This window comes from Diadema antillarum, unplaced genomic scaffold, assembly GCF_040938485.1.
Source record: "Diadema antillarum isolate AM-2024a unplaced genomic scaffold, OU_Dant_1.0 seq00000041_RagTag, whole genome shotgun sequence".
NCBI classification, from domain to species: Eukaryota; Metazoa; Echinodermata; class Echinoidea; order Diadematoida; family Diadematidae; genus Diadema; species Diadema antillarum.
In genome coordinates this window covers 1,487,489-1,514,300 of record NW_027271153.1, presented here as the reverse complement: position 1 = coordinate 1,514,300, position 26,812 = coordinate 1,487,489, and the positions used below count along the sequence as shown (strand labels likewise).

At 39.1% G+C, this 26,812-nt stretch overlaps 2 protein-coding genes across 2 annotated transcripts in view; one reads left to right on the top strand and one right to left on the bottom strand.

The window, feature by feature from the left end:
* Nucleotides 1-9,825: 9,825 nt before the first annotated feature.
* The window catches only part of LOC139725434 (calcium uniporter protein, mitochondrial-like), an 80,285-nt gene continuing 63,298 nt past the window's right edge, over nt 9,826-26,812 (bottom strand). The window contains exons 5-8 of the mRNA XM_071636509.1: nt 14,578-14,738; nt 12,964-13,167; nt 11,535-11,651; nt 9,826-10,446 (exon numbers count right to left, since the gene is read on the bottom strand). Coding sequence (XP_071492610.1) covers nt 10,351-10,446; nt 11,535-11,651; nt 12,964-13,167; nt 14,578-14,738 — 578 coding nt within the window. The 3' untranslated portion in view covers nt 9,826-10,350. The remainder of the gene's footprint in view (nt 10,447-11,534; nt 11,652-12,963; nt 13,168-14,577; nt 14,739-26,812) is intronic.
* Nucleotides 21,493-26,183, top strand: LOC139725437 (tigger transposable element-derived protein 4-like). The gene is made up of 2 exons (XM_071636513.1): nt 21,493-21,808; nt 24,018-26,183. Exon 2 carries the CDS (start codon nt 24,123-24,125, stop codon nt 26,181-26,183), a length of 2,061 nt encoding a protein of 686 aa, XP_071492614.1. The 5' UTR covers nt 21,493-21,808; nt 24,018-24,122.

The window sequence follows — 26,812 nt, the reverse complement described above, 5'->3', positions numbered from 1 at the left end:
TACCTTGTTCATAAGGCAAAGTGTAAATTATTCAGCCAATGCATATGTAAAGAGGTGATCCTTGTCTTTTTAGGGTCAGCCATTTTGTCAATGGTTGCATTCTGCAGTGACAAGATGCAAGCATTGGGGGAATTGTTTGTGGATCGGAACACGAGGGTGGGATACCGGTATTTTGTTTGATATGCCCAGTAGAGTATGCCTCAAAAGGACATGTGAAAGTCAAACATATATGGTATTTTTTTGTAGTTGTTGAATGCCACATGATGCAAATAGTTCCAGTTGGAACTTTTACTCTTATTCTGCTCTTTTTTTTTAATTCTAATGTTATGAAAGATATGACAATATGGTATTTTTATGGTGTAATAGTTCAGTCATACGGTATCCCAATGGATGGTGTGTATTGCAGTAACTTTCAGCTATCAAGGTATTGAGTCAAGCTAAGGAGATGCATTAGTCTTGTTCCAGTCTTAAATACAATTATATGAAACTGATATTAGTACATCCACTGCAGTAGGCATAGGGAAGGAGTTTCTTTATCTAGGACTACGTAGATATGACAACTCCCTTTACACTGGTCTGGTTTGGGCTGTATGTGTTTCTGATGAGAAAACAAATGGAAAAAAAAAATCCTGAATGGTGATTTCAGTAATGCAGAGTATTTTTGTACATAGGGAAACACCCAATTTGTCCACTAGTGTAGCATGGTTAATACACTTTGCCTATAAAAATGTACACATAGTAAGAGTTGAAAAGAATGATAAACTTTGCCTTTGATGTAAAAATGCAATGAAATGTGCAGTGGTCATGCGGTTGAATGTACACGTGTTGAAATACCAAGCACGATCGCCTGTCTGTGTAAATGCAGCCAATTGTGTGTGTGTTTTTTTAGTAGAACACAGATGGGTTTCTATAAAAAACTGCTAAAAGTGGACATGGCTTTGTGATGTAGATGTAAAGCCACATACACCTGCATGTGTGCACTTCAGTGGAGGCCAGCAGAAAGAGGTTTATTCATGTGTGCTCTTGTTATAACATGTAAAGTATCGGTGCATGTGAGTGCGTGTGTGCGTGTTGTATGTGAGAACATGTGTGTTATGAGGCTATCGTTTTATACACCAGGGAATGATCACTTTCTAGACAGATTCTGCGTGCACAGCTTACGTTTTCCACTATATTTCATTTTCCTTTAATACTCTCCCACATTAAGTCACACTGGGAAAAGGGGTCAATGGTCATGTCTTGGTCATAGCAACATGTCTGTGGTCATCCAGTGGTCATCGTCCACTTCAATTTGCCAGTTAAACCAGTTTCAGAACGGTGGATGCAGTAATTTTTTTGTCCGACTTCTAAGGACAAATTGGCTCACCCCACCCCCTACCCTCAAAGACATGTCATCTCTTGGAAATAAAGTACATAATTGGGTGATATTTTCACAGACATCAAAGTTAGTACAGTGTATTGTGATGTTTAGAGTACAATATAAGTAAGCACAATGTTAAACAGCTTTCCGGTGGCAGATCAGTAGCTTGTAACAGGACTTGTCTCGTATTTCCTCATTTGTCGAGACTCGAAAGAAATACATGGTGCAAGGATTGTAGGCGTGTACATACAAGCTTCAATTTGAAATCTCTCGTTTCATTTGGCCAGTTTGTTTGTGACTTCAGTTACTGTTGTATTAGTTTATACATGTACATGTATGTCATGCAAAGTCGATTCATTGAAGAGACAAGATTATTCAGTGGTAACAACTACATCATACTTCTTAGCAATTGTTTTTATTAATATTTTTCGTCCAGATTTGCTGTGGGTTGTGTAACAATTTATGATAATGAAAGTGCATTTTAGATACCAGGTACTTGAAATAGTCTTTTTTGCGATAATTTTTGTAGTATTTTGCAGATTATGAATTGTATGTTTCATGTAAATTTTCTTTTGTTTACCAGATGTCTTTGTCTTTTGTTAATGGCTCAATGCTCACAACAGTGTATGAAATATAAAGGTTCATTTTCTTCTGCCAAATCAAAGGAGAACATAAAGCTTTTAATGTGATAGAAAGAAGAGCAATGGGTTGTAAAGTGAGAGAGGGAGAGAGAGAATGAACGAATGAGAGGAAGAGAGCGAGGAAAGAATGAAATGGTGTGTAATCATTTTGTATCTTGGTCTGGACTAGTCAGTTTTTAGTTGATTATCTTAAAATTAGGGAAACAGCTGTGATAATTAAAGAAATATGAAAAAAAAAACATGAAAATCTATTGCTGTCAACATGTGTGATTTTCTTCCGACGTCCTTCATTCACGCAGAATTTTGTGTCTGTACGATCGTATGTTGGTGTTGTCATTGTGTGTGTGTGTGTGTGTGTGTGTGTGTGTCATGGAAAACAAACAAGAAAAATTGAAATCTAATCATTCATCCCAGAAATAAAAAGAGATACTCTATTCATTGTGAAAGATGAAATACAGTTTACAATTTTTGTCCTCATCATGTCAACTATTGGTAGAGCCTCCAGGACATCCTTTCATGGAAGTTGTCAGCCCCGACGTAAGTCTCAGACAGTTTCAGTAAAATCCTTTGGTTTTGATTGGCTGAGAAGCTCTGGTCACTGACTGTGACTATGGTGATTGTCAGAGACTTACAACTTGTCAGGGCTGACGACTTTCACGAAACCGTGCCCAGTTCTGCCCATTCTGTGTCATGACAGTGATTAACAATAGTAGCTTTAATACAGAGGGAAAATAATTATATTTGTTTCAAATTTAAAATCTTGGCCTATAATTTGTGCCCATAATAATGATAATAAAATGATGAGAGTGGTGATTTTGATATGGCCATAATTCGCATTTACACATTGTATGTTACTGTTATTTGTATCACTATGATTATCATTGTTTCATTAACACTATTGTTATTATCAGTACTCCTACAACCAAGATAAAAATATCTACATAACCAAAGTCTGTGATATGGCTGCTTAATATCACCATGGAGAAATGGTTCATAAATGTATACAGCATATGGAAAGAAAAATCAAGCAGATTTGAGAAATGAACAATTGTGTACATATATGTATTTCAGTATAAATAGAGAAAATACACAGCATAGATTTATTGATGGAAAATGGAGAGATGGAAGGATAGATAGATGGACAGACAGGCGATCATAGAGATACATTTTGATATATTATGAAGCCTGGCTTCTACCACATAACCATACTCTCAACAACTCATTAACAGAATGCTTGACACACAATCACTTCAAATGCTTATATTTCTCTTTTTTTTTTCATACTCATTTCATAAAAAATTCCATTCAGAGTCAAATAGTAAATAAATTATGAAACAAATTTGATACAAGACATCGAGAAAGCTCAGTAATGAGTGAATAACAAGACAGTAAAGATAAGATAGTGTATGCCATGAAATCTGTCGGATATTACCATTTACAGTAATTATAGTCTCAAAGTTTGAGTAGCAGTGACTAAAATGTCATGTTTATAGACAGTACCCTATTCCCATTCTATTCCCTACAAAAAGCAAAGCTGCTATTCAGCAGGATACTGTGCTATAGTATTAATAACATACTTCTTTTCAAACTTTGAACATATCCAGTGTAAATGCTCAAATAAAAAAAAAATCACTTCGTTTAACAGATTCTCCTAAATTCATATTGACAAAATTTCCAATCTTTTCTATGATACATTATATTAGTATGTGCAACAAAAAAAAAAAAGTTGACAAGCTACTCTTTTATTGGACATGGAAACTTGCATTAAAATTGGGGTCAAGCAGATAAGACATATAGATAACAAATAAAGCTGCAGTACATATTTTGGCATAGATCAAAATGAATTGAAACTTATCAAGGCACATGCAAATAAATAGATCAATCTTAGCAGTAGCAAGACATGAGGGAGAGAGTTTTGATTTTTAGTTTTCATCCTTATGTGCAATGGACTTACTTCCACTACTCTTACTTCTTTACTGCTTTACCTGCTTTTCTCCACCTTGCCCTGTACCGCCCTGAATCTCACTTCATGTTTTGCAATAATTATTTACCTATTCCATTACTAAAGCTCAGGTCTGACGTGTACTGTAAAATGAGGAATTTTCGCGTGCATTTTAATTTCGCGAATTTCGCGAGCGCCAAAATTCACGAAATTAAGATGCACGCGAAAGTTTTTGTGTACAGTACATGCATTGAACACCAGTGGCAATTCGCGAAAATTTCATGCCACGAAAAGGGCTGTCGGCTCCAATTCGCGAAAATGTCATGCCGCGAATATATCATGTTTTACAGTATTCACTACAGCTAATCTTGGGATGTATTTTGTTCTCATGCATGCATTCAACATTATTGTACACTTAGTTGTGAAGTCTGTAAGTCCGACGTAAAGCAAACATATTAGCCTTCGAGCTGCTGGATTGTTATTTCATAATTGAACAATAAACCATACATTGTAAGACAGACCCTCAAGCTATTGAAATGAAAAGATTTCTTTGTACCTCAGACAAGCTTTAGTTGTGTCAGCATTACATACACATACTTCGTCATTTGTCTGTTTGAATTGCACCAGGAGTACTGGAAGAAAAATCACATTTGCTTCATTTTTTTTTTCCTCTGATCAGCAGAGAAACCAGGTTTTGAGATTTTGGCACGAGGATTACGGTCTGGGATTTGGGTCGGGGATTGCAACTGGGATTGTGGTTTAAGAGAGGTGGATTCTGGCCAAGCATTCTGGGGTTTTTGGAAATGGCGATGGGGGAGGGGGGAAGGGCTGGGGGTGTGGGACAATGGGACATTTCAGCATGATAAGATAAGACTATGGAGCTAAGATCCGTGATCACACCAAATGGAGACCAAACCACGTCAACAAGCCATGTGCAGGGGGCTGGTTAGCACCGAACCCATCCCCCCACACAGAGATAGCTGAAAACACCCACCTCCAAGTCGAAGCACTGAAACAAACCCAAAAATGTTCTTTAAAAATAATGCCCTCTGGCAAAAGAATTTTCCATATACCATAAAGCAAGAAATGTTTGTGACATTCAATTTTCAGGAACTGGAGCAGACAGTCTTTTACACGGCATTAAATTTTTATGAATTGCCACTGGCATCCGATACATTATAGTGTAGACAAGAACTTTCGAAAAATCAAAATGCACACAAACATTTCAGGTTTTACAGCGTGAGATCACTCTCATCAACTACAAAATTCCAACAGACACCCTATCTTATCCACCTACACAGACCACCACCTCGCAAGGCCCGTATGAAACATTTTACAGTTTGTCTCCTCTTCCTTTATTAAAGTCAATTATCCTTGAACTAATACTACAGCATGAAATCACTTCATTGCTATGGCAAATCATAGTCATAGAAACATACCGTAGTAAGCAGAAAAAGATATCCTAGCAAGAAAAATATGCTTGAATGCAATTTCCTTTTTTTTTTTAATAACAATATACAAACTACATGCAGCATGCTAAGAAAAACTGTGCATATCTATGTCTAGTACTTTTTTTTCTTGTTCAGAATACCACAGCGCTAATGATGCCACTGTAGACAAACATAAATGTATGACAATAAACTAAGTAGATCAAATATTTGCACTGGATTAAAAAGCAAACAACAAGGCGTGGCTGTTGCAGTACTGCTGTGTGATTAAATACATCAATGCGTGCCTTGAGTAATATCTGCTGAAATAAAACAACAACAACAACAACAACAAAGCAAGAAACCTTCACAATCAACCTTTTCCTTAGAAACAGTCTTTATATAATCCCAACTGAAATTATAACTTCAGGTGCTGCAAAGTGAAATCCAAACTTACTTAATATCAACAGAATTATCGGTAATAATCTTGTAATCAGTACAAAACGTACTGAGTAGTACACTTTCCTCACAATGAGATTGGGGCAACTGTGTGTTATGTCTACTTCTCAATTTTGTATCAAATGAAGACGGTCACACCATTTTTTTCACCTCTGTCACGGTACTTGCCGTTTCCACATCTCAAAATTCACACATTCTTACTGTCAAATCATTCTAAGTTTCTTGCATTTGCTGTTTCTCCATGCGATATAATACAGACTATTCGTTGCTCGATAGTTATGCATCCAGCAGCAGCACACGGTGAAATTGAGGTGTCGTAGCACGTACAGAACTGCAGAAAATCAACCACCTCTTTTTTGCCTAATTCACCTTAACTGAAAGGATACGTTCTACATGACAGTTGCTCTGCTACTATTTGCTGTGGCTTCATGCAGCAAGATCTGAAAGCTTCAGTCCGTTACTTTCAGGCATGTTCCACTGACAAGTCTGATTTCATGAGACAACATCTACAGAGGGAGTTTAAATTGTGTATGAAGGAGTTTGAAGAGTTTGTCGTTTGGGCAAAACATCCCCTGGAGAAGGAAACTGACACTTTTGGAATCTTTATATACACAGTGTATATACGTAGCAGTACAAACTCAGGTAAAGCTGAAATTAAAAATCATTAAAGCTAAATTTCACACCATGAAAAGTCCTGTCTGGTCCTTTAAAAAGTACTACTAAGGACCTGAAATCTCTTACAATTGCCACTAATTGGATAACGAGCAATTATGTCATAATGATAAAATCATCATAAAGTCAATCAGTACATAATACTACTCCTTGGTCTATCTTCGAAATTTGTGACTTGCATCTATGTTTACTCAAGTGAAAAAGTAAGTAAAATGTTTATAAAACTTGCTGAATTTCCAAACAAACGAAATACATGTATCATAGAAGTGTCTGACCACTCCTTATGATACAGACCTCTCTGATGTAATGATGCTTATATAAACAGTAAGAATTTAAATACTTAACGCTAGAGAAATACAGAAGATGGCTATCAAAGTGTTTGGACACTAGACTGGGAAGTTTTCCAACGATAGGAAGTCAGGATGCAACACAAGCTATGCAATGGATTCACAACTTAGCACAACGCCAGCAGGGAGGGTACAGCAAAATGCTTGACTACATGGTGCACTATGCAATAAAGTCAATTACCCATTACTTGAGTGCTCTGTGGAAGTCTGTATCCATGGTTTCTTCCCCCCCCCCCCCCACCTTCTTTTTTTTTTTGGGGGGGGGGGGGGAGGACCAATCATTTAGTGTAGTGGATTACCCTTGTGAAATCTGAATGATTACCATATGGGTACTCCACTCTCCCCAATGCTTCAAGAAAAAATATTCACCTTGGCACTTGCACAGGTGTGGCCACAAGCAGTGTAGCAGTACAAAGCCACAATAAATTCCCCCCTCACCCCCCCCCCCCCCCCCCATCCCCTATCCCTTCTTGACATAGAATGCCACAAAAATACTAACAATGATCATTTTATACAAGTCTCCTTCCCACAACCTTGCATTGAAAAGTGATGCCCAAGGACAAGTTCTTCAATTCATGCTGTGGCCTTAAGATTAACCCTTTTGGCACCATGACTTTGAAGTGCCATCGATATCTTATGCACTGCAGTCGCTGATGGTCGATGATGGGGTTACAACCCAAAACTGCAGGTGGAGAACCAGTCTTCACGGATCAGCCCACCATCCACCAAAGTTGCCCAACTTCGCCCTGACAGTCGTAACACATGTCGCATGCCCCATGCTCTAGAAAGCTTGACTCTCAAGATTGGCAGCATAAGTCACAACGGCACACACTGCACTTCCCTCATGGTCTACTTATAGCACATATCAGTATCAATTCTAGAGTTGTAAAATACTCTTTATACTTTTTTGTTCTTTGTTTCTGGTTAGATATGTTAGTAGTCTATGCTTCTTGATCCATGAACTTTACCTTCGCTCTACCTTATAAATGAACTCCCCAGAAAAACTACATATGTACAGCATTTTCCATGTCTCTACAAATATCCAGGTATATACTTGTACACACCTAATATTAGCATATACACACTTAAATGATTCAAATAAATGATTTCCCAATACGTCCTAAGCACACATAAATATTTCTCATCGCTGAGCAGAATAAACCCAAATGCTACTCATGCACTACATATTTCTCGGGAGAGAAAAGTGAGAGAGCTAAAAATTCACACTTTCATTTAAAAACAGGACTACACTCGACATTTACAACAGGATCACAGTCGACTTTGCGTCAACCATTCTTGCATATATATGAATTAGTCAAAGTTAAATCTGATACATACCAGACTAATCAACTCTCACAAGTGATGGATATTTAAGTACATTGATGATGTCATTATGAGGTAGAGTGGCCAATTTTTCTTTCTCTGTAAGCATCAAGATAACTCCGTAAATAATAAATTTGAAGGATTTCATTGAGTACCGGTAACTGAATAATGCACAACACTTCCCTCTTGCACTTGTTTTAAAATCTTGGTGCAGTAATATACTATTTCAGTTTTAACCCCTTTTCTATCAATTCATCAGTCTTTGATATCTGATCATTGGATCTACAAATGTTCATAGTGTCAGTCATTTGCTAAGTCAGGTTCCACATGACAGAATCTCTAATACCTGCATATATGGAATACATATACAACTAATAATCTTCAGCTCTGAATCAAATCAGACCATAACCTTGACAGTTTACCTACAATGCCTGACAACAACAGTGTGCCTTGTTATCTCCAAGATCGTCTCATTTTTTTTTCTCAAAACCATGCAAACTTTGAACATGCTCCAGTATCTTATTTGCCCAATACGATTATACAGATTTCTTTAAAACAAGGTTTCCCTACACATACTCCCGGTGTTATAATCTTCACGCATTTAAAGTCCTTTTTTTTTGTCAGTTCTACTTCTAAAAATTGCTGCATGTGCAGATTACAAAACAACCAGGAAAAAAAGAATATCTGAAGTTAGAACAAGGAAAAGTTAAGCAGCAAGTCTTACTGACCAGCTGTTGAACACAATGATATGCACACAAACTCTGCCGAGAGAGGAAAGAACTCGCAGCATTTTTCCGTCGTTACTCCTCAAAGTTTGTTCGAAAGCAAACGCCACATACCCTGTTACGTTAAAATGCACGTGTGGCATTTTGGGTGCAGTATAAGTAGCTGCATAGGGCAGACGCCTGCCGGTCCATCGGCCGCTTTCGGCAGCACGCTGCGGACAGCCGTCGCGGTCAAAACAGGCTCCAGCCTCACAGCAATCTTGTCTTTACAGTATGCTATGGCTGCAGTAGAAGTCACCTGTTTGCTAATGTGCATGTTTTTTTGGTGTTTTTATTTATTTTTTGTACGGACTTCAAAAAGTTGGAACACTCTATAGAAGGACATCATTCTTGCATAATCATTCACACAGTCAATATCTGTGTCGGTTAAGAGAAAAGAAATAGACCAATTGACTCCTAGAGTCAAAAAAATCCCTCTTCGCGGAATCCCATCACAAGAAGCAAATCAGGAAAAAACAGAAAAAGAAAAGGGCCTCTCTTAAGTGAGTAACCTCCTCAAGTCGATTGGCGAGGTGAGACACACACACGACGCTACTTTAATTCTAACTTTACACCTGAATACATGTATCTCTTTTTTTTCCCTCTCTCACATTCTCTCTCTCTCTTTGTTCACAAAAACTATCGAATACGCTCATCCCACCGTCTGTCACTGGGATCATTTTCAACATACTACACTCTCTAAATCTAACCTTTGATTTAACAATACCAGGAAAGAAATATTCACGATTAAAACATCAAAGGAAAGACTGAAAAAAAAAATTATATGGTACCCGAGTGTATTCCTCCTGTCGATTATCTACTTTTCAAAAGTAGATTGCGACTGATTTTTTTTTAAAATTCAATTCATTAAATCACCCCCCCCCAAAAAAAAAAAAAAATTAAAAAATAGGAACATAAAACAAAAGACTTGGTGTGAAATATTAACGCTCAGTGAACTCTTCGCTTCTTAGTTGCCACTCCCGATTTGCTACTCAGATCTAACTGAAACACCCTGCCATTTTACACATATTAGTCTTCCAGTCCCTTCAAATGATGGCGCTATTTAGATTACAAACCATTAATAAACGACCAACGATAATCAGCATTAAGCAAGAGCAAGGACTTTAAAAAAAAAAAAAGAGGAAAAAAATGACACGATCATATAAGTCTAAATTCAGATCAGGTATTAAAAATGGGTAAAATAAAAAAAATTTCACGGATCAAAACCTTCCATACACTCTGGAAAAGAAGCAATTGATACAATCACTCTAGCACAAAATCATTGATTAATATGTCGAGCTGACAGGTTAAAGCAATGTAAAGTGTCCACTACGCTCTGGTGAATAATGTTCCTTGATAAATTTGGTCTTGTTTGGAGGGGGTCATCCTCCTCCTTTCTGTTTCCGCCTCTCCCTTTAAAACTCCTCCTCTTCTACCTTCTCCCTCGGTTCCGGCGGGATGGGAAGGTGAAGGGTCAAGGGGTCACGTAGCCGCTGAAGGTCGGCTTTCACCTAAAAAGGGAGAAAAAATGAGATGATTTGAGTGTAAGTTTGGAAAAAGCCGTCACTATCTTTCACAAGGCTGTGATTTGTTTCATTCTTTATCTAATAAACATACTCCGTAATGTCGCAAGATGCTTTGTCAATATAATGATGATTACATAATGATAGCACTACAAGTGACAAGACTTATAAAAGTGAAAACACTATGAATGACAACAACAACTACATATAATGCTGGCTACCACTTTTAAATATTATTACTTTATAACATTAATGATCATGATGATTATAATCATCATCATCATAATAATACCGACAAAAAAAAATTATAATTATATGATCTTACTTGCGTCCCCAGGACAGTTTAGTGTGACTCACATACAAAACACTAGCTAACCTTCATTTTCTGCTGTCCTCAAGTCATGCAAAATTTACCTGGCTCAATCGACATATTTCCATAATTATCTCCCTCAAGACCAATTAATATATCATGAACATACAACATTCTTGTGTGACATTTACAAATCTTTGATGTCCCTCTTACGTGCATTTTGTGCGCATGCAGCACATACAGCTATATACCAAGACATAGAGGCATTTATACACACTAACATCAAGTGCTATTGACAAGAAAGCCAACTTTAAAAGGGGAAACACAGAAATTATGAGAACTTACAATTACACTGACTTCATCAGAATAGATACAAAATTCATCTCATTGGGAATGGAAATATTATAACATTTATCCCTCTTTCACATAAAAAACAAACAAACACAACACTATACTCTCTTTTCTTAAAAGCTAGCAAGAATAGAAAGTGTCAAGTTTTACCCCAGCAGAAATGAGTGTGGCTTAAGGGGGGAGGGGGGAAGCCCCTAGTCCCATCCACGGCTGGGGCTAAGGTCAAATCTTGCCAGTGAGAAAAGCCTTTTTATTGTCGCACATTTTGAACCATCAATACACGACACACGGCTATATGGACCACTGATAAATCATTTACAAAATATGTCGTATGATATGGACAGTGCTCTGTAATACAATAATGTAGCTCCATCTCATCACAGTTTCCGGGCAAGACGGGATTATCCTCCAGTACCTGAGCAATGTCATCTTTCAGCTGGTTGTACTTCTCGACGTCCAGCTTTTTCCTCTTGGATAGCTTGTGGAACAGGACTAAGTACTTGCGATCCTTTGCATCCGGGTAGAGAAATTCCTGTGGATAAGACCAAAAAGGAACCACTGAGATGTTAAGTTGTGTGACTGACAGGTATGCCAAAGATTACAATTCTGAGCCTCACAGGATTTTACTCTCTCTCTCTCTCTCTCTTCTTAATAGCCATTATTCATTAGGTGGTCACTTTGTGTGAGATTGTCATATTATTTTGTTATACTGTAATTCTAATACCCGGTATAAGAACATGCTATCTTATTCTGTTTCACTTTGCAACTTGAAGTTACATATTACTACTGTTTGCTACTTGTGGACGAAAAAAGCAGATTCAATTATAACGCCGTTATAACCATTGGCCAAGCGACATGGATTACAAACAACATATATCATCTTTTTTTTTTTGTTCAAATCAAACAAAGCAAAAGAATATATGAGAAATACATAGGAAAAGGCCAGGACATAACTGAGGAAACAATTAACATGGGGCATGTTCATACAAATTCATTGAATTAATTCATATGACAACAATAAAAAGCTGATTACATACACATATAGGCTGCATATCCCTCTTTCCAAGTTGGCTCAGAATAGCCTGTGGTAAACAAGCAAACTATTTAAAAGCCAGATAAAAATGTGACCGTGCATCACAAAACCAACAAAAAGTCACATGCATTGATTTTGTTTGAGGACTGAAAATCGGTGAAGTGGGTCAACTGAGCCAATCTCGATTTTTTCATATTTTCTGAAAGAGCAAGTCTTCTTCTACATTACGATTAGGTTTGGGATCATAAAACAAACAGGAAATTATGTTTTTAGCATTTTTTCTTGAACACTTTTTTTTTATAGAAGAGTGTGATTAGGTGTGTCTTTAAAGAGTCCCCTTTTCATTTCTTGAAAACCCTGTACACACTCTTCACTTTCAACTCTAATGACTTAAGAAGGATGATGCTACTGCTTTGAAAGTTGGCATTAATCATGGACAGAATGTGTTAATAAAGCATGCTGAATTTCAGCTTAATCTGATAATCCCTTCATTGTTGGTGCTCCCGTGGTTTACATCCTGATTTTTGTCCCATTCATCACACTGCTAGCGCAGCTTGGTAAAGATTAAAACGCCTGAATAGACCCTGTACTTCACAGCCTCTTTTCTCAGTTAACACTTTTCCAGAGTGTGTGCGTTCTTTCCAATATCTAGACAGGTTTAGGAGAGTCCATTTGAATTGAGTTATACATCATTTTAAAGCTTAGAGTCTGCTCTTTTAGAATCTGCCCTTAACTAAAATTCCATGTCTGGTGACTTTTTGTTGGTTTCATGACGCGGGGTCACAAATGGATATTTTAAAGTGAGGCTCACCTGGCGGGTGACCACGAAGTAGGCATAGGCGGCTATCGCCGACCCGTAGGTGACAAAGTATGTGATGGGTTCAACAATATCCCAGGAGTACTCCCACCACGTGAGGCGGGCCAGCAGGCCGAACTGGACGGACATGAAGCCCAACCCTCCCCACACCCACATGCTGGCATTCTTCTTGGCCTTCAGGTCCAGTTCACTCTTCAACTGGAGAGGGAGAAGAATTGGGGGGGGGGGGGGTTAAGAAGGGGGAGCACAGGGCATGGGTGGAAATGTGAGTGAACTTTTGGAAAGCCGGCTTCATATATGGAATATTTCTCATCTACAGACGTCACTGGCAAAACTATACACTTTGAATTTAATGTATTACGATACTCAAAGACATTATAGCAAAAATTTTCACCACTAGCTGCTGCAGCTCAGTCTAGATGTAGAATTTTTTTTTAATGGTGGACATTGTAGATAATATACCATACTCGAATGCTTGATATGTACTTCACACAGGACACATCACCAGGACTGTTTGTTTCATCAAAAATTTATGGCAAATAAGAATTCCATGTTATCCTTTAAACTTGAACAAGATTTTTCTTTTTCTTTTCTTTTTTAAAACCACAAACTATTGACTGATCAAAAGCCATGTTGCATTATTCTTCAAATATAAGCCATTTGAACTAGTGGATCTACTGCTCACATCCCCATAGCATTTTTATAATTTGGGCCCTGCTATTGAAAGTATATAACTTTGAACAAGGGTAAAATACAGGATATTCTGCCAAGTGTAGATAGAAAGAGAGAGAAAAACAAACAAACAACAAACAAAAACATTCTGTTTCTTGGTTATCTGTATCCAAATCAAGAGCTTATTTTTGTCTTTCATTTGTGCCCTTGAGACAACCAAAGGACAAGTGTTACTTTACACCAATAAAGAATATTATACTGCCCAAATTTGGCTACAGCAGCACTTGATAAGAAGAATTTGACATATTGCTCTCCGTGGAGGAGGGCCATGGGTGGCAGTAGGTCATGGTATCCACCCGAACCTTATGAGATAATATTACCCTACGGCTAAGCTCATAGAAAAACCTTTGAGAATAATGTAACAAAGATCAAAAACAGTGCAATATATCCCAGTTGTGAAAAAGGTAACATGCAATTATCTTGGGAAATATGACATGTCATTTAACCTGTTGAGGACGAGTAACGAGTATACTCAGGCAAGTGTCTATGGGAAATACGTGTTGTAACAAAATGAAACTGTCCTCAATGGGTTAAAAACAAAGCCAAACGAAACAAACATATGTAAAGTTCACTGGAATTGGCCCAGACCTCCCAACCTTTCTGATTGAAATATAAGGATGATTTGGCTCAAAAGCAGGAAAGAAAGAGCAGTTCCCATAGGAGTGTGTAGTACAATTATCCAGAAAAATAGGAAACTCCTCTTGAATCAAGAGGTGGGCATGGTCAAAATTCAGATTCTTTCCTCCAAATTCAGTATGGTTGGGAGGTCTGTTGGCCTAACATGAAAAGATTATGTGCACATGAGTTTCAAAGTTTATTTGTGCTCATACTCCCTCCCCTTGGTGGTCGGCCAGCCAGCCAGCCAGCCAGGCTTACCTTCTCTAATGGTTCGAGCTCCACCTGTAGCTGCTCCAACTTGCCTCGTAGTACAGTCTCCTTCTCCAGCTGATGTTGCTCTACGTGCAGCGTGGAGTAGAGCTGGTACACCATCGACTTCACGTCGGCCAGGGTTCTCGCATCCTCACTCACCAGCTTGCCTGTCGTATGGAGAATGCAAAGAGGGAAGAGCAGAAAAGATATATGATGACACCATCACTCGTACGTTTACATGTCATACAAGTTAGCAACAGTAAAGAGATACTATACATTATATCATCACCGACTGGGTTTACCTGCTGCAAAACTGAGCCTAGAATATGCAAAATAAATGACATCTGCACCCACTGTGGGGTCATCCAAATGAGACTGACACCCACAAGTCATACAGCCCATGAGTTTGACATTGAAAACAGGTCCATAAGTCATTCAGCTCACGAGTCATACAGCCCATGAGTTCGACACTAGGCAAATAGAGCCCATGAGTTTGACACTAGGTAAAAACAGCCCATTAGTTTGACACTAGGTAAAAACAGCCCACGAGTTTGACAGATACAACATGGGACTTAATGTGTTGGTCTCGTGGGCCTTGTTAGCTGAGTGTCGAACAAATGGGCTGTATGATTCGTGAGCTGTATAACTCATGGGCTGTATGACTTGTGAGCTGTATGACTCATGGGTGTCGGTCTCGTGACGTGCACCCCCCACTGGTGGCCTGTTGCAAAACTGAAAATGAAATACCCAAATCAAATGACATCAACACTTGCTGAGATACCTGTTGCAAAACTGAACATAGGGATATATATGCAAAATATATGACATCTTCACCTGCTGGTATACCTGATGCAAAACTGATTGCAAAGTAATGTAAAACACGATATATTCGCAGCATGAAAATTTCGCGAATTGGAGCCGACGGCCTTTTACGTGGCATTAAATTTTCGCAAATTGCCACTGGCGTTCAATGCATATAATGAAGACAAGAACTTTTGCGTGCATTTTAATTTTGCGAATCTTGGCGGTCGCGAAATTAAAATGCACGTGAACATTCCTCGTTTTACAGTATGGAAAACAAATGGCATCCTTTCTAATAGGTCAACATGTCGCACAGAATAGAACAGATGTGAAGAATACAAATGGCATTTCATGTCTTCCAAGAATCAAGAAAGACATTTAAAAAAACAACAACAACAACAACAAATGTCACCCTACACCACAAAACAAACAAAAAGTCGCCAGACATGGATTTTTAGTTAAGGGCAGATTATAAAAGAGCAGACTCTAAGCTTTAAAATGATGTATAACTCAATTCAAATTGACTCTCCTAACCTATCTAAATGTTGGAAGAAAGCACACACTCTGGAAAAGTATGAACTGAGAAAAGAGGTTCTGAAGTAATGAGTCTCTTCAAGCACTTAAAGGCAGCCGATCGCCATCCCTAATGGTACGTAAACTCCGAACGACCGAAGTTTGTGCGTGCAATTGCGCAACGGCAGACTCGGTGCTATATCCATAAACGTGTGGGACAATGCTACCACTGAGACAAGTGTGTGTGTGTGCGTGTGTGTGTACGCATCATACACAAACATTGTCACCGCGAGCTGCGGTGATTGGAGGAGAGAGGCCAGAAGACGCGTGGCTCTTTTGGCCTCTCTTCATGCGCATGCGCACTGAGAGTGTGCGTCCATTCGGAAGCTCTCGGGACAGCCATTTTGGGTTAGGAGATAAGCACAGGGAGCTCTCTTGTAGCCTACCGTATTTTCGCTGACCCATTGAGCCAGCGCTATTCTCATTCGGGGGTCACTACATTTGATACAGAATGGGGGAGGCAGCGTGTTGCGTTCGTCTCCGTGCCGCACAAACCACTCGCCACGACTGAGTGTCTTTAATCTTTTCCAAGCCATGCTAGCTGTGTCATGAATGGGACAGAAAACAGGGTGTTAACCACTGGAGCGATAACAATGAAGGGATTATCAGATTAAGCTTAAATTAGGCATGCTTTATTAACACATTTTGTCCATGATCAATGACAACTTTCAAAGCAGTAGCATTATCCTGTCAAAAGTTAATGAGTTGAAAGTGAAGAGTGCGTACAGGATTTTTGAGAAATGAAAAGTAGACTCTATTAGAAACATCTAATCACACTGTTCTACAATAAAGTGTTTGAGAAAAACTGCTATAAACACAGTTTCCTGCTTGTTTTATGATCCCAAACTTTAACATAATATAGAAGAAGACTTGCTCTTTCAGAAAATATGAAAAACTCAAGATTGGCTAGGTTGACCCATTTCACCTATTTTCAGTCCTCACACAAATTCACGGCATGTGACTTTTTGTTTGTTTTGTGATGCACAGTTACAAATGATGTCCTTGCTCACCAGTCAGTATACTTGCTATGCCAAAAGGGGACATAAGTGTAGAAAACAAATTATGTCAGTGCTATTCATACAAAATGAATGATACAAAGTCTAAAAACAGATGGTATCTTCCCTAACTAATTCATGTGTCATATGAAAGAAGAAAAATATGCATAAAAACAATTGTGAATACTACTTCCTCCCTCGGCTCAAGTCTTTGCCTCATCATATTTTTTTTTTTCAAATAAAACAAGTTTCCTCTAGATTTAAAAGAAGGTATACAAATTTGGCTCAAATAAACCCTTCAGAAATTGATACAACATTTACCGCCATTAATTGATCAATCTTGCACCTTCAGAGACTTTTTGTCTCCGTCCGAAAAGGGCAATCTATACCTTGCTATCATAATCTAAAACCACTGAAGACTACCAAGATTTCATGACAGCTGGCAGGCCTTTTGAACCCTTTACCCCTCCGCAGCATTGGTCTTGAATCTGATCATTCCCTATTAAAGCACACTGTGATGACCCGCACAATCAAACTGCACCCAACTGTTTGAGAAACATTCACAGAAATGCAATCATGGATTGATGAATTAACCTTTGCCCTTCAGCAAAGTTTGGTTGTACATTATCTCATGATCATGAGTGTGGTACTCCCCGATTATCTGTGTGATTATGAAGTCATGTCTAGCTAGAGGTGTAACCCTTTCACACACACGGACAAGACAATCACATACAACGGCAATAGAACTTTGAGACAGTACAGCCTAACTGAGAGTGTTATGAAATTGCCATTTGAACAAGTTGCAGAACTACTTCAATGTGAGAACCCACTGGGGTGGCTGCATGATCTGAACTGGTCAGGGCACTGTTTCAAGAAAGTTGTCAGTCCTGACAACTTGTCAGTCTCTGACAGTCACCAGAGTAAAAGTCAGAACCAACCACAGCTCCTCAGCCAATCAAAACAAAGGATTTTGCTGAAATTGTCAGACACTGACAACTTCTCAGGTCTACCAATTTTCACGAAACGGTGCCGGGTCAAGCGAATGCATACGTGAACATAAGTAAACAGATCTACATAATATACAGTGTGCATCTGGCTCAATCAAATTCTATGTTTGCATAGATCTACATGGATCTTGCTCTTTGAGAAACATTGGAAGATTTGGGGGAAATCCCCTTCCACGTTCACATTCTACATGCCAACAGAGTCTGGTACTAGATGCATGGATACAGAAGAAAATATTTCCAGGCCTGACCATGGGAAAAAAAAAAAATCTTTCTGTGATTTGAGATCCTATTACATGAGAATATGACTGATGTATTTCATGAATAAACAACCATGAATAAGTACAGTTTACCTACTCCACCCTTGCGCCCAGAAGGCATACTGTTGCTGTATGGCAGTTACACTTTTTTGCCTCTTATAAATTGTAACACAAGCGGAAGGTTCGATGGTGATGCATCATTTATGAGTGAGAGTTACACAACGTTACACCCGGTGTTCCATGTTTCAAACAAGGCTGTGCCACGTTCTTGGGGAAACTTCTGGGTGGTTTCAAAAGGTCACATCTTTGGATTCAGGGCACGAACAGCAGCGCTTGTATCAAGAAGCTTTTGTGGTAACAAAAGTTCCAAGTACTACAGTCTTCTAAAAGAAATCTAATTCCCACAAATTTTGCTACATATCGCATAGTTATTCTAAAGATAACATGACATATTCTGGCTCTGCTGAAAATACAAGAGCATAATAGAATCAAACATTCTCTTCCTCTTATATATTTGTCATAAGTCATAACTACCTTGTCCTCTTTGCTTTGCTTGAGTTTTTCCCTCTCATATTACCTCCTCTGAGCTGATGCATGTTGGATATTCATGAGCATAGGGAATGCCTATCAGTATCATGTTGAAGAGAATAGCTACTATTAAAGTGCATTATAAGAAATACAACAGAAAAAAAAAAGAAAGAAACATTTCAAATAAGGAATGTGTGCAGGTTGAAGAGGCATGAAAATGAGTTTACAGTGTACCTCTGCAAAAGGGAAGGAAATTCGATTCCGCAAAGCCTACGCCACCTTTCACCCTGTGGTCTGCCATGGATTTGACTGATCGTGATGGCCCCTCTCTCTTGGCCAGCTCAACGGTAAACTTCCCTACAGACTTTCCTACCTCTCTGATCATACATACTTAGGGGAAAGTCCCCTTTAAAAAGATGAAATACGTGAAAAAAAAAGAATGGTGAGCTGGCCAAGCATACTGGATGACTTTGAAAGGTCCTCATCATTTTGGTCAAAGAGTCCACTATCAAAAAATATTAAAATGTAGGAGCTATTCTTTTTTTGCTGTTGTTTCTGTCATGACATCTCAATCTATTTTTTGTTCTCACTTTCTTCTTTATACACATCCAGTTACCCCCTCCCCTGGACCCACTCCTAATTCTATTGAGTATTACTGTATAAGCTGTTATTTTCACGAGGGTCTAATTTTCGCGAATTTCGCGAATCTCAGTTGGATCGCGAATTTAACAGCACGTGAAAATGTCTCCATGCGCTAGGTAAATAGCGCATTTACATTAGCGTCGGCGTCAGTTCGCGAAAACAACATCTCGCGAAAATGTCTATGACCTCCTCTTTCGCGAAAATAACAGCGTATACAGTAGATTTACTAAGGGGGGGGGGACAAATATAAATGTTGAGTGAATGCAGAGTGCAATATTATAGCAGAACACAGGGAAAACCAGACAATCTGTTGAAGAAAAGTTATGGATTTGTACAATTTGGTGCCCCTATCACTGGGATAAAGAGGACCACCACGGTTTGTGATGTCATGTACGAAAAACAATACTAGGAAAATATAAAGAGAATACCACAAAATGTATTTTTTTAATGAAAAGTACATATTCCTTCAACCTGTAACTGACATAATGTTAAAGGTAGAATTACTCCCCCCTGCTTTCTGAAAAAAGCTACAAGTCAATTGCTCTTTTAGAATGCTAAAAAGTGATTGATCTTTTATAAATAATCTCATCCATGCATGATATCACAAAGTGTTGCACTTTCCTTATTCAGCAATGGAGGCAGATATAAATTGTCTGAATCTCCTAAAATTCCACTGATGTGTTCTATATAGGCCTATATACTAACATATTGCATTTACTCAATCCACTAAATTGTGTATTGTGTATTTGGGATTCGTTTCCCTTCTTTTCATAAATATAGGGGGGTTGTATGTTTGTTTGTTTGTTTGTCTGTCTGTTTGTTTTTTAATCAGGAGGGGACCGTCACCTGCTATAGCTTATCTAGACACCCTACAAGTGAAAAAACGATCCATGAAAATCGTGAGATGCTTGCTGTATTTCAGGGTTTGCTGTCCAAGTAAAGATATCTTGTTTCGCAAATGTCTCTCGAACTTCTAAGTGACATAATTTAGTGTCAATAATCTGACAAGTGTCCTTGAAGTAAGATTACAAATTGTCATTCTAAAATCTCTGTGATGTTATGGATCTGTGCATGAGAACAACTTGCAACATCTTTTTTTTTGTTAATCAAAAAAAAGCCTATCTTTGTGGAATAATTCATTTTCATCAAACATAAAGTTGAATGTCAGACCTTTCGATTTCATGGATATAACGAAGCTTATATTTCTTTTTTTAATGATACAGTTGAACCTCTCGTATCCGGACAAGTCGAGACCGGGGCTCATCCGGATAAGGGATTTGGCCGGATACGGGAGACTCAATGCTTTATACATGTACATATACATACACATGTACTGATGTAGCCCATTGTAGTACCACATGTAGTAATGTGTATACTGCAACCTTTTCATTGTTACACTCAGTAACAGACCCCAAAATAGAGGTTCGTGTTTGCAAGAATGAAATCATTTTCTTTTATAAATTCTTGGGATGATTTACTTAAATAATTATTAAGAAATGTATCAAGTAGATCTTGAAAATAAACAGTACGAGTCGACGAAACTACGCTTCAAAATTTGATCATCACGGCTCGGCAAAGTCGACTGTAGGTCGCCATTGTTAGATTGAGTTGGGAATCCCCCTTTCCTCCGGTAATTAAAAAATAAAAAAATAAAAAATCACGGAGAGATTGCGTCCGTATAATAGAGAGATCCGGATAAAGGGAGGCCGGATAAGAGAGGTTCAACTGTATTTGCAACTTTATCTCATTTACTACATAACTCTTAATTTTCAACATACATTTACCTAATTAAATAACTAAACCAGATAACTGACAGAGACATACTAAAGAGCCCAGCATATGACCAGTATCAGTATTTATCCAAAGACCAAAACCAGTTTGATTGGGTAGAAGAATGCAGCCTAAAAGTTTGTTTCGATGTTTTCCCAGTGAGAAATCATGAGCATACAGTATCCTGTATGTGTTGTCTTCACTGCTTGAGCTGACTGTACACACAGGCACCCATCCAGTATGTTTCATGCAATGCACTGTGTGTGTATTCAAATCCAGGCAATGTGTGATGTACACTGTGTGTACATGCTTGTCTTATAGGTGCATCTGCAAACACACAAACACATTGTTCAGCAGCTGGTCATGTCCAAAGACTGCATAATTAATGATCCTGTCATTTGGTGGCTGTAGATTTGACATTAGACAGTGTGTTCTGGACCTTTTTGTCCCCGTGCAGCGAGCTGGAAATATGTTAATGAGCTTCTCTTGTCATCCTGGACTCTCTCTCATATAGCAAGCTTCTACCTACACAGACAGGGTTCCATTGTGCACACAGCGACTCGGCTGAAGACAGCTACGGCTATTGTGAATGCGTGTGTATAGTGAGGACTACCGCTATAGTGTGCAGACTGCTCTTCCGTGTGCGTACACAATACTGGCTGTGGTGAGTGAGGGTTTCTCATGTACTACAAGTGATTGACTGCAACAAACTGTGTGTAGTGATAGGAAATCTAGTAATAAAGGCAAGGGCATAGCACTATCCATAAAATACTGTAACAAGCTATGATACTTTTGCAAGCTCTGCTGATGGTTTATGTTAATGTTTAGTTTGTGGCAACTTACAAGTCTTCGCATGTAGAAAGGAAATTTGGTCTTGCTTGATAGAATTATGTGTACAGTAAACGAACAGTGCATGCATTTAACACTGACCAGGGGGGCATTTTATGAAGCATTTTGGTCGCATATTTTTCTGACAAACTGTTACAAGCTACTGAAATCCTTGCATCTGATTGGCTGAGAGCAAATTTGTCCAACAACTTTGTCAGACAAAATGTTCCATGAAATGCCCCCCCCCCCCCCCCCAATACTGAATTCAGAACTAGCTAGAGCTCCAGACAGGCAAAAACTAAAGACAGCCTTCTAAATGAAGGCCTGCTTTAAATCAACTTATGCCAGAATACCTGGTAGATTGATTACCAACACATTTCAGCTGCTTTTAATAGGCCAGCTGGAATTTGAAAAGACTTTCAACTTACGTAGCTCATATGTGAATTTTTACACTTTAGAGTACTGTACATAGTGCACCTACATGTATACATTGTATGTTTGATACATTTTACTGTTTCTGCACTAGACATGGTAGCTCCAAAATAGATACAGTCTTGAGTGTATGTTTTAAAACATTTTGTGCAAATACAATGACATTCTAAATTATATTCATGTTTAACCCATTGAGGATGGACTGATTTTGCTACAACATATGCATTTCCAATAGACCCCTGCCCAAGTATACTGCAGGACTCATCCTCAATGGGTTAAGATATTACATATGTAATATATGTATATATATATAAAACATATATAATACCGTATGTCAAAAAAAAAAAAATACAACGGGACCCTCCGCAATGATATCTTTAAAAAAAGTGAATCAATCCAAATACAAATTCAGGGTATGAAACTATAACTCACTGCCCATATCTTACAGAAAACCCCATTTGATTTGCTTCAGTGGTCAAAGAGAAATGAGGAATTTTGTAGAGGATGTCAAGAATCTCTTCCCTCCAAGTTCTGTCTATTGTATTCACACACAAATGCATCAAAGTGCTAAACTTGGAAGCATCAGACTCATGACATGCTTTACAACTTTTCACATTTCTCTGTGACTGCTTAACCAAATTGAATGGGTTTTTCTGCAAAATAGAGCTAAGATGTTATATTTTAAGACCCTGAATAGCATTTACACAGTTTAATCATATTAGGTGTTATCAATGCAAACATTTGATTGAAATTTTTTTGGGGGACATACTGTATACATAATACAGGTTTATCATGTAATCTATAAACATATATATAGTATATTACATTGTTAGCAATTACATTGAAACAAATTGAAAGTGAAAAAAAAATGGTATTGAAATATGTTACCTTTATAGTGTCATGTTTGAAGCAGCACATCCTTGATTGGTACACACACATGATTTGTACACACACATGATTTGTATGCGCAATAACACAACTTCATTTATAAATTTGCATGTACATGTGTAATAATACCACTTTTTTAATTCAAATCTATTTGCACGCATCAACGTTATCACCCATCAGAATCTACATACTTGACGTGCAGATTGCATCTACCAGCTTTAGCTGTACAAATCATTGCACCGCGTCAGCTAGTGGCAAAGGCTATTTAAATATTTCTGTAAGCTTGCTAGTCATTTGTAAATGGGCTATTCATGACTATTTACCATTCACTGCGCAACAACTGGTAAATAACGGTTCAAAGTGAGGACTGCCTCGTAACATGCTTGCTAATTTCCAGCTTGAAATCTACTTCAACTTGGGGTTATGGAGATCAAAATCTTTCAGTGGAGCTACGTGGTCTGTTCTGCCCTATTCAATATGAAGAGGTAATAGGCTACATTTTTCAAACATGATATTCATGCAAGGCTATGGATTATTCACTAGCTTCAGCGTGTCCAAGAAGACTAGCCTGTACCAATCATGGTGCTGTACCAATCACAGACTCCTTACTCAAAACTCTTGTCTTTGAAGTACCATGTGGTTGAGAGTTGATAGTGCGTGTTTTAGTTGCTGAAGCATGATTATCATGAATAACGTGTATGACCTTTCTATTCTCTTGATCACAGAAACAGCTTGCCTGTATAACGTGTGGGTGTGGACAAGAAAAAGCAAGGCTCAACATCTACCAACAACCTGCATTGAGAGGCACCACTGCTCGTCCATCCTAGTTAATGTCATTCTCTGCAAGAATGGACCTAACAATTGAGCCAAAAATAGAGCCAGGGATGGACCCAAACATGGAGCCAAGAATGGACCCAAACATGGAGCCAAGAATGGACCCAAACATGGAGCCACGAATGGACCCAAACATGGAGCCAAGAATGGATCCAAACATGGACCCAAGAATGGACCCAAACATGGATCCAAACATGGAGCCAAGAATGGATCCAAACATGGAGCCAAGAATGGACCCAAACATGGACCCAAGAATGGACCCAAACATGGAGCCAGGAATGGACCCAAAAATGGAGGCAGAAATGAGACCCAAAAAATCTCGTCGGTCCCTGAGCCTACAAGAGAAGATAGACATTCTCAGAGAAATCGATTCTGGCAAAAAATCATGCCACGTAGGGCGGCAGTTCGGCCTGGCCTCCAGCACAATATGCTGCATTTTGAAAGCCAGAGAGAAGCTGATGACTCAATACCACGTCTACAAATATCTCCCGAACAGGAAGAGATGTCGCAATGCAGATTTCTGTGATATTGAGGCAGCAGTCCTGCAGTGGTACTTGGAGAAGCGTTCTCAGAATATCACTGTCACAGGAGCAACTGTGAGGGCCAAGGCCCAAGAGATTGCAAAAATGATGGGGCACAACGAGTTCCTCCCTACTGCTGGTTGGTTGTGGCGCTTTAAAGGACGCCATGGACTGAAGGGCAACGAGAAAGGGAGCAAAACAAGGAGACCACTTTTGCCAAAGAGGTGGTGTGATGACACATTGCCAAAGCTCACCGCTGGATACAATCCAAGGGACATCTTCATCGCAAACGAGACTGCACTCCTCTACCACCTGACGCCAGACAGACTCTGCGAATTCCAGGCCGGTTGCCACGGCAACATCAGCAAAGACCGCCTCACTGTGCTCCTCTGTGCCAACATGGATGGCACCGAGAAGTTGATGCCCCTTGTTATCGGCAAGTACTCTCACCCACAATCCCTAAGGAAGAAACCAATACTTCCAGTGACCTACAAAGCCAATATGCACGCACTTATGAATGCCACTCTCTTTGAGAGATGGGTGAGGGAGGTGGACATGATCTTCCAGGAGCAAGGGCGCAAGGTCTTGCTTTTCGTCACCAACTGCTCTGCCCACCCTCCAGTCTTTGATCTGAAATCAGTTCAGCTGCACTTGTTTCCACCGAACATGAACGGGACAGTCCATCCAATGCATCTGGGTTTCACATGCTTCAAGGCCATGTATCGTAGGCACGTGATCCAACAACTTCTAGAGAGCTACGAAGCTGAACAAGAGGCGATGCCAATCACTGTCAAGCATGCTGCTGAACTGATAGGTTGGGTGTGGCTGCAGGTGCCACCATCTGTCCTGGTAGATGGATACGTCATGGCACGGTTCCGTAAGGCAGAACCCAGCAGCACCACACTGGACAGAATGCCTGTTGACACAACTGAGGAAGAACCTCAGAGCAACCACGAACCTCCCAGCAACGAAGAACCTCCAAGCAACGAAGAACCTCCAAGCACGGCTGCTTCTTCCTCACATTCAGATCCTACAGCAAAACAATCTGAACTGTATTACACTCCCTCCGATGTCGACATCCAATTATGGAAGAGGCTTGCCATTTACACAAAGGGCATCAGCACACTAACGTTCAGCCAATACGTGACAGTGGATGCCTCTCTTCCCTGCGTCCATGTTAATTCTGAGGAAGAGATTGTGAATCATGTTCTGAGTGAACAAGCAGCAGCAGAAAACAGCGGGGAAGTGGTCAAGCAACCAGATCATGCACAGGAGGAAGAGGATGCAGAGGAGATTGAGTCCAGTGAGGAAAATGCGTGGATTGACACGGGAGAGGAGGTCATCACAAATGAAGAAGACAGCGAGACGACCACAGCTCAAACGGCACACATTCCTGTGAATGTTAGTGAAGCCCTTTCTAGTCTCCAGCACCTACAGGAGTTTGTGTTGAGCAAAGGTGGTGGTATGGAAGTTATCAAGAGCCTTGGTAAACTGCAGGAATTTATTCTCAGTCAGCATCTTTTAAAGGCAGAGTGATTCCTGAGTCTGTTACAGAATTCACACTATCTCAAAATAAGAAAGAAAGATTGAGATTTGCCCTGTAAATACCTGGTACGGTAGTTTGGTGAGATTTTACAATACAGGGGAACCCATTACAACATGGAGGATTAAATCTGGTTATAAATCATGAGCTTGCCATAAATTCTTGCAAACCTGAATTAAATGTTTTGTCTCAAACTAGAATGAAACTTTTTAAAATTGTGTAATGGGTTCAAAAATGTATTATGTATCATCACATGATCAGAATTCGAGGAATGGCAGTTTGTTTGTAGCCTGCACATTGATTAGGATGAACCTGTTTCGGGAATGGGCTGAGCTCAGATTTAGAAAGGGGAAAAAATGAAAGTGAAGCTAGATCAGAATCATATTTTGTGTGTGAGTAATGTCCACAAATGTTTGAGTTTGCATGAGGTACATGTATCAATGCCACCTGCTATACTGCTTGTGTGTCATTCCACTTCCTCGTTTCTTGACAATTTTGAAAGGTTTCAATGAAATTTGTTTTTGGAATTGCTGAAATTGCTGAAATTGGGAGTGCATCTATGTAAATTACAGTTAGGATTGGAAAACAACAAAGAAAAAATCAATATTTGGATTCGGTAATG